The sequence below is a fragment of the Galeopterus variegatus genome, unplaced genomic scaffold (assembly GCF_000696425.1).
Source record: "Galeopterus variegatus unplaced genomic scaffold, G_variegatus-3.0.2 Scaffold47, whole genome shotgun sequence".
Taxonomy (NCBI): Eukaryota; Metazoa; Chordata; class Mammalia; order Dermoptera; family Cynocephalidae; genus Galeopterus; species Galeopterus variegatus.
In genome coordinates, this window is record NW_007726158.1 from 846,360 (window position 1) to 859,508 (window position 13,149).

Consider the following 13,149-nt stretch of genomic DNA (forward strand, 5'->3'; position numbering starts at 1 on the left):
TAAAAAAATCCCTTCATACTAATATTCTTTAGGGATTGATAAGAATTTGGGAGTTATCGTCTCGAAGAATCATGATGTTATTGACTCCTAAAAAATTCTTTCCTTACCATCTGATAATACATCTCAGTGTGTTTTTCAAGGAGAAAAGTCAGATTATATTTATGATTCTTTCCAGTAGTTAGGAAGAAATTTTTATTGCCTCTTTAACTTCCCAAATCTCAGTATACTATTCACCTATTAGATAAAACTTTATATTATAATTTATCACAAATTATCCCTTTTGTGCCTCATTGTTACCATCTTCACTGTGAGGTTTCAAATCTGTTTAACTGTCCAATAGAGAGTGAATTGGGACTATCCGTTGAAAATACATGCGTGTTCATTTTGATCCAGCAGTTCTCACCTAGGGAATTCATCTTGCTGCTCTACTTGCACAGATGTGAATAATTTATGTATAAAGTTATTCATTGCAGCATTGTTTGACATTGCAAAATATTAGAAACAATCTAAATGGCCATCAGTATGGGAAAGCGGAATACTAGGCAGTTATTCAAAACAAAATATAAGGAAACTCATTGTCTGCTGATATGAAAATATCTCCAAAATATAGTCTAGTAAAGAATGATAGGTCACTATTATTTGCTAACATTTGGGTTTAAAAAGGGACAAATATATGTATATTTTCATTTCTTATATATGCTTAAAATGTTTCCGGAAGGAAACAGCTATCATTTTATGGATAAATAAAGAAAAGAGGGCAGTTGTAAGAGAGAGCCTTGCTAACTGTGTATCTATTTGTCCTTTTTGGTTTTTGAACTATGAGAATTTATAACCTTATTAAAAAATTGAATTGAAAATTTTAAAATTTACTTAAGTGAATAAAGGAGCATGAAAATTCAGTTAGAAAGGAGGGAAGAAAGAAGCTTAAGTAACGTAGAGGAGTAATTGTATGCAGAAACATATATTTGGAGTGGTTGCATAAAACAATACCACACTAATTGTATAGTTATTATTTTAACTATTTAAACATTATCTTGGTGAATTTTTAAGTGCTCTAGAAACTTGTCTTATTATTTCAAAATTACATGTCACTGTAGTTTTTTAATATGCTGATGACTCATGAAGTTGCAAACACTTTCCTATGTTTACTTGTCATTTGGACATATCTTTTTTGAAGTGCTTGTTAAGTCTCTTTATGGTCGTCTGCCTTTTTGTTACTGATTTGGAGAAATTCTTTATATATTCTGGGTATACAAAACTTGTCATTTATATATTGCAAATATCTTCTCACACTCTTGTTTGCATTTTCACCCTCTTAACAATCTCTATTGGTGCATGGAGGTTTAAATGATATTTAGTCCAATTTATCAATTTTTATGGTATTTTTAGTGTCATGTGTAAGAAACCTTTCCCTTCCCCAAGGTCACGAAGGAATTCTTCTTGATCATCTTTAGAAGACTTATTTCATCTTCCATATTTATAGCTATAATCTACCTGGTTTGAGCTAGGAGTCAAGACTGATTTTTTTTTAATGTATATTAAGTTACCAAACACAATGTTTTGAAAAAACCATCTTCCTTGCTGCTCTGTGGTGTCCATGTATCTTGTGTTCATTTGTGAGTGGTTTTGTTCTGTACTCTTTTCTGTTTCATTATACTATTATCTCTCTCTGTGCCAGCATCACACTATTAGTGTAGCTTTATGATTAGTCTTATATGTGGTAGATCAAGTTTTACTACTTTGTTTATTAGATCAGGAGTATTATCCTAGTTCATTCGGACTGCTATACCAAAATACCATAAAGTGTGTAGGTTATTAAGCAACAAATTTCTTTCTCATAGTTCAGGAGGCTGGGAAGTCTAAGATCAAGGCCACAGCAGATTGGGTGTCTGGTGAGGGCTTGCTTTCTCATAAACAGCATCTTCTTACTGTGTCCTTATGTGGTGGAAGGGATGAGGCAGCTGTGTGATGCCTCCTTTATAAGGGCATTAATTCCATTCATAAGGGCTCCATCCTCATGACCTTATCACCTCCCAAAGACCCTCACTTTATAATGCCATTGCATTGGTGATTAGGCTTCATGTATGAACTGTGGGAAAACACAAATATTCAGGTACCATAACAAGTGTCAACAATGTACTTTAGAATAGCTTGTAATTTTGAACCTACCTTCCCTTCAAAAAAAAGAAAAGGGAAAACTGTTGGAAATTTTATAGAAATTGCCTTGGAATCTATAGATCCATATGGGCTGAATTTACTTCTTACTATATTGATAGTAATATATTGATAGTCTTCAATTTCAGAATGTGGCATGTCCCTCTATTCATTTGTTTTTTGACATTTTCTCAAACATTTCAAATTTTTCTGTATAGAGGTGTTGCGCTTCTCTCGTTACATTTATTCATCCTAGATGTTCTTGATATTGCTGTAAATGATAGTATCTTAATTATTATTTTCTAATTTCTTGTTAGTATATAGAAGTACATTTGATCTTTGCATGCTGACCTATTCAGCAAACTTGCTAAATTCACTTTTTAGTTCTAATAGGTTATCTGTAGATTATTTTGAATTTTCTGCATATGCAATCATGCAGTCTGCAAGTAACGAGGGATTTTATTTCTTCATTTCCAGTTGGTTTTTTTCTACTTCCTTTTTAGTTTTCTTGCATTGGGTATGAGCTGTAGTCAATGTTAAGTAATAGTAGCAGTAGGCATACCTGCCTCATTTCCAATCTCAAGAAGAAAGCAAGGGTTCAATATTTCACAGTTGAGTATGACGTTTACTGTAGGTTTTCTTGTAGATACCGTTTATCATATTAAGGAAATTTTTGTCTTTTCTGGTTTGCTAAGGTTTTAATCATGAATAAATGTTGAGCTTGTCAAATACGTTTTTATGTTCATGAGATAATCTTATGATTTTTCTCCTTTATTTTATTAATGTGTAAGTTACATCAATTGATTTTTGAATGTTAAACAACCTTGCACTCTTGGAATATATCCAGTATTATCATGATATATTATCTTTTTGGTGTATTGTTCAGTTCAGTTTGGTTTGCTAATATTTTGTTTAGGATTTTTGCATCTATGTTTATGAAAAAGATTGGTCTGTAATTTTCCTTTCCTGCAATGTCCTTTGCTGGTTTTGGTATCAGGATTATGCTGACCTCACAAAACAACTAGTGCAATAATTTCCTTTCCCCCACCCCACCACCACCTTTTTCCTGTTCTTTAAGAGTGGTCATGTAATATTGCTATTATTTCATCCTTAAATACTGGTAGAATTTACCAGCAAGGCACCTGGGGCTGAAGTTTTCTATTTGGGAATGTGACTTTTTCCTTGTTTGCTTCTTATTACTTTCTTCGTGTTTGGTATTTGTCACTTTTACTTGATGTGCCTAAGTGTGATTTTCTTTGTAATTATCTTGCTTGGAATTGAGAGAACTTCTGGAATATTTGGCTCGATGTTTTTTTTATCATTTCTTTAAGATTTAAAAAAATACAGCATCGGGCTGTGTAATAGCTGCTGAGTAAACAAAAAAGCATACGTATCAGTGGATCATCCATCACTGATGAGTAAACTTATGGTGAAGTCAGTGTACCTGAAAATGAACCTGCCCCTATGCTGCTCCACGAAGTAATCAATGCACACAATGCACTTGGAACTGTGCTTTGCATGTAGTAATTATTGTTATTGATTTTGTTATTGTATTCTTTTCTCCTTTGCCATATTAACATGTTCCATTGTTTAGGACAGAGGAAACCTAAATTCTTTGGTATCAAGTGAACAAAAGGCCAAGGCACCCTGTAAATTATCCTGACCAACACTTAAAACCAAGATCGAAGTCATAAACCATACACTGATGAATTGAGCTTTGAGGCCCAAGTTTTATACTTTTTTTGGCCTTTTCCTTAGAGGCTTAATTAATTAATCTGCCACTTTTCTTTCTTTTTTTTTTTTTTTTTGTCTTTTTTCCGTGTCCGGCAACGGATCGCAACCCTCAGTGTTGCCCCCGTACCGGACCGGGGACCGGCAACGGGATCGCAAGCCTCGGTGTTGCTCCCGTGCCTCGCTCAGCCAGTGAGCGGGAGCCGGTCCCACTTTTCAAGAGGCCTCTCAGTCACATCTCCCAGGTGGCAAGTTAGCCATGTAGCATGAATGTTAAATGGATAATAGTGTCTCTTACTGATGCCCTTGGGGATTGTTTTAGAGGTAAGTAATTTTTTCTTACAGGAATGGATATGTTTTTGTTTGGAAGAATTGTTTGGAGAGCATATTTTTCAGTGATATAAATAGTGGTATTAGCATTGAACACAACAGAAATGGAAAATAGCCTTTGTTTTAAGAATGTTAAGTATATAACAGAAGTAATCCTGTAAACAGAAGTTAGATGACATGTTATTTAAAATGTTAACTTGATATTAAAGAATTGATATTTTAGGAGATATATGGTATCAGGATTATGGTTTTTAAAATACCTCTTATTTTTTAGAGCCATACCGAAATATTTATGAATGAAATGACATTGTGTCTGGCATTTGCTTCAAAATAATATAGGAGGGCCTTATGGGTTCAGGGCACAGAAGAAATAAGATTGGCCATAGTTGACCATTGTTTAAGTAGGAGAATGGGTATTTAAGGATTCAATATACTAGTCTGCCAACTTTTGCATATGTTTTTAATTATCCCTAATAAAAAGTTTTTTAAAATGTTGGGTTAAGGGGCCGGCCCGGTGGCGCACTGGATAGTGCGCCGCTTGGGAAGCGCGGCGGCGCTCCCGTCCGAGGGTTCGGATCCCACATACAGACCGGCTCCCGCTCACTGGCTGAGCGAGGCGCGGGAGCAACACCGAGGCTTGCGATCCCGTTGCCGGTCCCCGGTCTGGTGCGGGGGCAACACTGAGGGTTGCGATCCGTTGCCGGACACGGAAAAAAGACAAAAGACAAAAAAACAAAAAAAAAAAATAAAATGTTGGTTTAATATTAAATGAGTTAGTACCATCAAATACCGAGAGAATATCAACACTAATTGCTGCATTCTCAAGTCCCACAAAGACAAGATTCAGGACTTAATCTACTTTATATCAAGGGCCTTTGATATTACCAGTCATATTATAGGAATTTAGTATATGTTTTTTGTATGTATTAATGATTTTTGTTCTTATTACTGTAAAAAAATTGCAGTGAGTCATTTCCATCAAATATTATCTGTTTGTGTAAACTATATTTTATTAGGAACTTCTCAGTAACACCCACGAAGCATCGGGCAATTGAAATCAAAAACCTAAAGTCATCCTTGATTCCTCCCTTTACTTCATACTCCATATCTAGTCTATCACCAAATCCCATTTATACCACTCAAAGAAAACATACAGATGGCCCACAGGTATATGAAAACATGCTCAACACCATTAATTGTCAGGGAAATGCAAATTAAAACCACAGTGAGATATCACCTCACAGTTGTTAGAATGACCATTATTAAAAAGACAAAGTGTTGACAAAGTTGTGGAGAAAAGAGAACTCTTGTACGCTGTTGGTGGGAACATAAATTAGTACTGTCATTATGGAAAACAGTATGGAGGTTCCTCAAAAAATTAAAAATACAATTACTGTATGAGTGTGTAATCTCACTACTGCAGATATATCCAAAGGATATAGAATCAGTATGCTGAAGAGATACCTGTATTCCCATGTTCATTGCAGCATTGTTCATAATAGCCACTATATGGAAACAACCTGAGTGTCCTTTGGTGGATGAACGGGTAAAGAGAATGTGGTGTGCGTATATATATATATATATATATATATATATATACACACACACAATTAGGATACGACTGAGCTTTTTAAAAGAAGGAAATCTTGTCATTTGCAACAACATGGATGAACCTGGAGGACATTATGGTGAGTGGAATAGGCCAGGCACAGAAAGACAGATACCGCATGATCTCGCTTATGTATGGGATCTGAAAAAGCCAAACTCATAGAAACAGAGGGTAGAATGGTGGTTTCCAGGGCCTAGATGGAGGTAGAGTGGGGAAGACTAAAGAGATGTTGATCGGAGGATACAAAATTTCAGTTTGGGGGAATAATTTCAAGAGATCTATTGTAGAACATGGTGATGAATGTATTGTACAATATGGTGATGAATGTATTCTAAGCTTGAAAATTGCTAAGAGAATAGATTTTAAGTGCTCTTACCACCAAAAAATAAGTATGTGAGGTAATATATGTGTTAATTGGCTTGATTTAGCCATTCCACAATATATACATATTTTAAAATATGTTGTATGCCATAAATATATATAATTTTATTTGATAATTTTAAAAAATTCCATTGGCTCCACTTCTAAAATACACCCCATATCTCTTGCTACCTAGTTCAGTCATCTGTCATCTGCCTGGAAAACTGCAACAGCCAAGATGCCACTGGTGGGAAGGGCGGTTGCAATCCAGAGTGCCACTATTCTCCTAACCTACACTTTTCTTTCTCTACGGTCCATTCTCCAAAAAGAGCCTGAATGATTTTTTTTAATGTAAATCAGAGCATGTCACTCCATCTTTTAAAACCAGTCAATGATTGATATTGAACTTAGAATACAATCCAGACTTCTTATGGCCAAGGAGGTCTGTGTGGTCTGTCTCCTGCCTGATTCTCCAACTTCATCTCACCATTCTCTCCGTCCCTTAGTCGCTCAGTTCTGTGCTCTGAACACGGACACATCGGGCACCTTCTGCCCTAAGGCCATTGTCCTTGTTTCCTCTGCTTGCAGTCTGTTCCTCAGTTTCTCTGCATGACAGTCCCTTCAGTTCTCAGCTCAAGTCGTCACTTCCTCAGAGATACCTTCCCTGATGTAGTTCCTTCATGACACTGGTTACAATCTGCCTTGTTTATTTTGTTGTTTATCATCCATTTCATTTCCTCCAACAGAAGTCTTGTGTTTCTCTCTCCTCTCATCTCTCTATGTCACCCACTGCCTAACACATACAAACCACATTTCACATGATATATGTGATCAGTTGTAGGATACAATGTTGTGTAATATGCCATCAAGAAGTAAAAGCACTGCAAATTAAACTATGGCACAGTTTTAAGAACTATTGATTATAAAACAGTCTTTACTCTTAAGACATCAAAATGTTTTTTAAATTCATACTTGAATTAATAAAATACGTATCTTGTTGAATAAATAATGAATGCACTTTGAGTAATCATGCTTACTTGTTTGCCAGTGATCTTTTGAGGAAATTATTCTGAAAAATAGAATAATTTTTCTAAATGTAGAAGCCCAATGCTTGCATAGCTCATGCGTAACACTATATTATGAAAAAGGGGATATTATTAGTATGAAGAAGTATGAGTAATTGAAAGGATACTATGAATAGTTGTTCCAAACTGCCAATTACTGGCTTACCAGCAATAATTCAAATTCTATATATCTTGAGTGGGCCAGGAAACTTGAATTCTCAACAAATACTTCAAGAGACTCATATGCTTTTGTCCTGGAAGTATATTTGGCTCTATCCTGTGCAAGGAGGGAAGACAAAAAAGGTGGGAACAGACATAGATAGATTGGTAGAGTTGGTAGTGGAAAGATATAGGAATATTCATCTGACTGCTTATATGTGTTGAGTGAAATACGAGCTCATTAGCTCAGTGGTACGGTAGGGATTTTGTAGCTTTGAGAAAGAAGAAAAGGTATGGAATAGTCAATGCAGACAATAGGAAAGCAAGAGGAAATGATGTGTTCTATGGAATTGGAATATGTTTGCAGGCAGATTTGAGAAACACTGAAGTAGAAAACAAGGTTTTTGGTTAAGATGTCGGATAGCATCCCATTGCGGAAGGCATAACAAGATAGCCTGCTCCCTTGAGCTATGTTGGATTGTTCTAGTCCCTTAAGTAAATTCCATTTTCATAAGACCTGACTATTCCCAGGTGGCTGTGAAATTGCTGCTTCCATTATTCTCATTTATATAGTTAAAATTAATAAACTTATGGGTGAGGAAAGCTGGATTCAAACACTGACCTGGGTGTAAAAAATTCAAGCGCTTAACCACTAAAATGCACTGCTCCCAATAAACAAGAACCTTCGAGGGGGACAGGTGAGCCTCTTTTTCATGGAATGAAGAGAAAGTGTCTTTCACATACTGAAAACTGAACAGTTTTCTATTTTTATAAGAAAAAAATTCAGACTCCTAGGATGTCTTCATGCTCTGCTCTTGTGCTGTGGTCCAAGTTCATGTGTATAGCCTCACCTTTCCATACTCACACTTTATGGTCTCACCATTAAGCTCCTCTCCAAGGCTGTGGTCTCCAAGTTCAGACGCAACTGCATTTGGTAACTGTGTAAGTCGATCCACTTGGGGTGTGGGAAAAATAGGTATACCTGTGTTCTGGTGTGCTCTGTTCCTTTATCTTCCAGGCCTTTGCCATGTGTTTCTTCTGGCTTCTTGGAACACCTTCTTTCTTGTTTGGCTATATCCTGCTAATCTTAAGATCTCACTAGAAACCTCACTTCTTCCAAGAAATGTCTTCTAATCCTCCCAAATCTGAGGTTCCCGAACTTCTCCCAAGTCCTCCCCTGACACCCTATACTCACCCTGTCAGGTACACTTACCACGTTGTCTCCTGACTGCCTCTTTACTGATAGGCACCTGCAAAGCTTCAGCACCTAACCCAGTACCTGGCTCAGATCAGGCTTGATAAAAGTTAACAGAACGTTAAGAGAAAACATTTAATCATTTTAAAATGTTTGTTATATACTTCATTAAGGCAGGTTCTTATTATGTTACACAGGGGTTTTCTATTTATATAAAAATCTCCCAAGAACTTCTGTCTTGTGGTATAACTTAAAATAACGTATTACAAAACATAATTTGAGTTATAATAACATTATCATTAACACAGTAATGTGTAAAATCTGATTGGAACTGTGAGTAAACTCATCAAAAAAAGTAGAAAAATTGTTTAACTTTCAAAAATAAAAAAATATTTAAAATATTTTTGAAAACTTCTCCAGACCATGTTTTGTACAATAGTAGAATGAAATTATGCAGCAATTTATACTTTGAACAGGCTCATACTAATAAGTGGGTTTATCCAAAGCCAGACTCTTTCATTTCCTTATTGATTTAGTTCATATCCTTTACTAGTATTAAACATGTCATTCCCAGGCATCTTTCAGCCTGCAACTTATTAACTATTTTTTCCTCGAGTTTGTGCCAGATAAACAGCAAAATTAAAAGTTACTATGAATTTAGTTTTTTGGTGTTTTTTAAAAATCGCTCTTTGTGGTAATGTTTTTCATTCTTCATAACATGTGCCTTTCGCCCATTCCTGCCTCAGTCTTCAAGTGTGCTTTTCTCATTCAGGTGGATGTGTTTTGATTTCTTGGAATGTCAGATTCACCCAAGTGGGGGAAAAAAAAGGTTTAGAATTGTTTGCCTTTGGAGTTTTCAGTGCCTCCCTTTGCTACATCAGGATGGACAAAGAGATTATGATGCCATAAATATAAAGAGCTATTGTTCACTACTTATGGAAAACATTCTAGCTACTCCTTACTTCATTGTAGTTTATATTCTCTATCTTTTAAAAATTAGTTAAATTCACACTTTGTGCTTTAATCTTTTACCATAATTTTTAATGCTGGCCATATTTATTATCCCATACCAAATGCCGAATGTAGCATTCTGGTATGTAATTGTCTTCTCTCCTGATCTAGGATTGTATTCCTCTGAATAAATTACTTTTGTAAATTACCTCAGTAGTGGCCAGATCTCACAAGGAATTTTTTGCTCTTTTATATCGTTGTGGTTGTTTTAATTTTCTTACTTGTTCTTGTGATTCTGATGACATACGAACTACTTTATGTTCTTGACTTGGAAGGGTCAAGGAAAACAGTTATTGTTTGGTAACGATTTTTAAACTACTAGATATTGTACATAAGTACATTACAAAATCTCTCCTTTTTCCTTTTAAAGTAGTAAAATGTGTCCAAAGTTTACTGCTAAAGTACCCTGTAGTGAGGTTGAAAAATCTGAAACACCTTTTATCATTGTCCGAATGCTGTCTAATCCTGTAGTTTCCAGGAGGATGTAGTGATAATTTGTCTCTTTGTGAGTCTGTGGCTTAAGTTCCTTTAAGTTCACAAATATAATGAGCAGAGAAAACTTAAATACCCTATAATCATTTCAGAAACATTATATAGTGATTATTTTGGTACTGCTTAATACAGGTATCCGAGTGATTACTATTCATTATGTTATATTAAAAAATTACAGATACTTTTTCCCTTACTGAAATCATAAGATAAGCAATACCATATACAAAAAAGAAAAAAAGAAACTAACCAATGACTTATTTTCCCCTCCATCTGCTCTTTCACACAGGTACAACTTGGCCAAGTAGAAATCAAATGTCCTATCACAGAGTGTTTTGAATTCCTGGAAGAAACAACTGTTGTCTATAACTTAACACATGAAGACTCCATCAAATATAAGTACTTCTTGGAACTTGGCCGTATTGATTCCAGCACCAAGCCATGTCCTCAGTGCAAGCACTTTACAACCTTCAAGAAAAAAGGACATATTCCCACTCCTTCCAGATCAGAAAGCAAATACAAAGTAAGCATGTTCACCAGAGATGTGGGTTAGATGTCACATGATGGGAGCAGCCAAATTAGGCCAACTTGTGGTGGGCATTATGTGGGCTTCCTTCTCTTACCAGAGCCTAAGGTGAGCATGTATTGGCTATGATTCTGAAAACGTATGGTTTGGGGAGGCTGGTGGTAAGGGAGCACTCTTGAGGATTGATTTAAAGTTTTTTTTAAATTTTAATCATGTTGAAAATTCATCTAGTAACCTAATTGAAAGGCTGATTGAGTAAAGTCATTACTATTACCAAGTGCCAAAAAAATTTTTTTAGTATAAGCTTGACTTTTTCGGTATTCCCAATGTAAGTCTCCTCTAACTCTGTCTATAATAAGTGAAAATAGTATAAAATGTTATTAATTCATTTGTTCAGCAAATACAGAATGTCCGTATATGCTAGGCAGTGTGTGCACATACACTTACATATACCGTGGGGGAGACAGAAAAAATGTGACATAGACCCTGCTTCAAAAAGTCTAATGAGAGAGTCTAGTGAGGGAGACGTGTGTTCTAAATGACAGTTCGATGTGATTAGAAAAACAAAACAACACACAAAACTCTGTAAATATAGGGTGCGTTGAGGACACCTGGGAAGGGATGGGCACTAAGATGTCAGGGATGGCTTCACAGAGGAGGTGCAGTTCTGCAGACAGATAAATGTGGAGAACTTTTCATAACAAGGGAGAGCCTGAGGCCAGGAAGGTTGGAAACAAGTGCTGCATAGAATTAGTGGGGAGAGAGTATGGGAGAGGCAGCTGCTCAAGTAGATAAGAGCAGGTCAGGTTGAGTCTTGTACACTGTTCTCAGAAGTTTGAATTTAATTCTGTGGCAGTAGAGAAAGATCATTCTGGCAGCATTCTTAGAGGCTGTCACAAGAGGGCGAGACCAAAGACTGGGAAACCAGGGCAACAACTGTGGGAGCAAACTATTGATTCACAGCTTTGACTGTATATCAGAATCACCTGAAGAGCTTTTAAAGACACACTGGTGCCCCACGCCCAGTTCAGAACAATTGTCTTACAAATTTTGGAGCCTCTCCAGGTGACTAATAGGCTGCAGAGTAGAGAACCTTTGCAATAAATGAAGCAGAAAACTGAGAGATTGTGGCAGTAGTTTTCATCCTCATCATTACAGCAGAATAGCAAGATGAAGTGTTTTCAAAGGCTGTTTAAAGTCATCTCCATTTAAGGTCAGTTTTTGCCCATGTTCTGTGTCTGTGGTCACTATATGATTCATAGTGTAGCTTTGAGGGGACAGTGGGTTAGCAAGTAGTTTCTTCTACTGTTGCAATAGTGAGCTAGAGTATTCATACGTTAGTCAAAGCCTCTTGATGAGTAATTGCTCTTTGAAACAGTTTGACTCTCATAGTTAATTTTTTTTTTTATTTACGGATTTTGTGCAGGCTAGTCTCTTTAAGGTATAACTGTCAGGAAAACCCTTTCTTTTCCTTCTATGAATAGTGTCACTTTTAAGGTTACAAAATTTTATAATTAAAATAATACCCTACAGTGATGTTGCATGCTGACTTAATATCAATACAATACGTTTATTTGGTGCTATATATTCTTTGGTTATTTTAAGTTAGTTTTACTCCAATTGTTTGTTATTGATATTATCAGGAAATTACCAGTTTAGAAGGACTTGTTATTCTATAACTTAGGATATTTGATTTAGGTATATATAAACTCAGACTATACTAATTTTGGAATTTGTGTTAATTAAAACGTGTACATAACTGAATCAAAGTGGAAATAATTGAGTAATTAAAAATGTGTTATTCTTATGAAATGGGTAAAAGGAGATGTAATTTAAGGTACAATTATAGCAACAGTAAAGTATTGTAAGTCTCATTTCATCCAAAATCATGTTGTGATGAGCTAAACTTATGTGCATAACATACAATACACATGTACTGAGAGTGAAATATGTAAAAATTGGCAAATATAAAATCCTATATTTATATAATTTTGAGTGAATCAAGGCTATTCGGATAACATTTCCCAATGGTCAGGCTTCCTCCAGTGTTTGTTGGGTTATAGGTAAGAAGAGAAGCAGAGGGCAAATGGATCAAGATCTTAAATCTAGTAAGCTCAGTAGGCAGGTGCACAGTGGGCAGAGGGCCTCAGTTTAGCAGGTGCAGGATCGGCTAACCCTCTGAGTTAGACAAATAAATGCAAGACTTCAGCTGCAACAAGAATACTGCAGATTTACTGTAGTTGTGGAAGTGCAGGATGAGTCTGTTGTCTCATTACAGAAAAATCTACCTCATGCGTCCTCTGTCATCTCTGAGACCTCAGCCGAGTAAAACAGCCCTTCAGTAAGGGGCAGATCTTGAAGGAATGCTTATGCTCAGTTGACTAAAATAAATAAATAAATATACACACACACACATATATGTATGTGTATATATATATGTATATATGTGTGTATATATGTGTGTGTGTGTGTATATATATATATATATATATATATATATATATATATATATATACATATA

General features: G+C 35.7%; 1 protein-coding gene across 1 annotated transcript in view; it reads left to right on the forward strand.

The window, feature by feature from the left end:
• Positions 1-13,149, forward strand: part of RNF217 (ring finger protein 217) — a 230,020-nt gene that overhangs the window by 179,301 nt on the left and 37,570 nt on the right. The window contains exon 4 of the mRNA XM_008572519.1: positions 10,392-10,625. Coding sequence (XP_008570741.1) covers positions 10,392-10,625 — 234 coding nt within the window. The remainder of the gene's footprint in view (positions 1-10,391; positions 10,626-13,149) is intronic.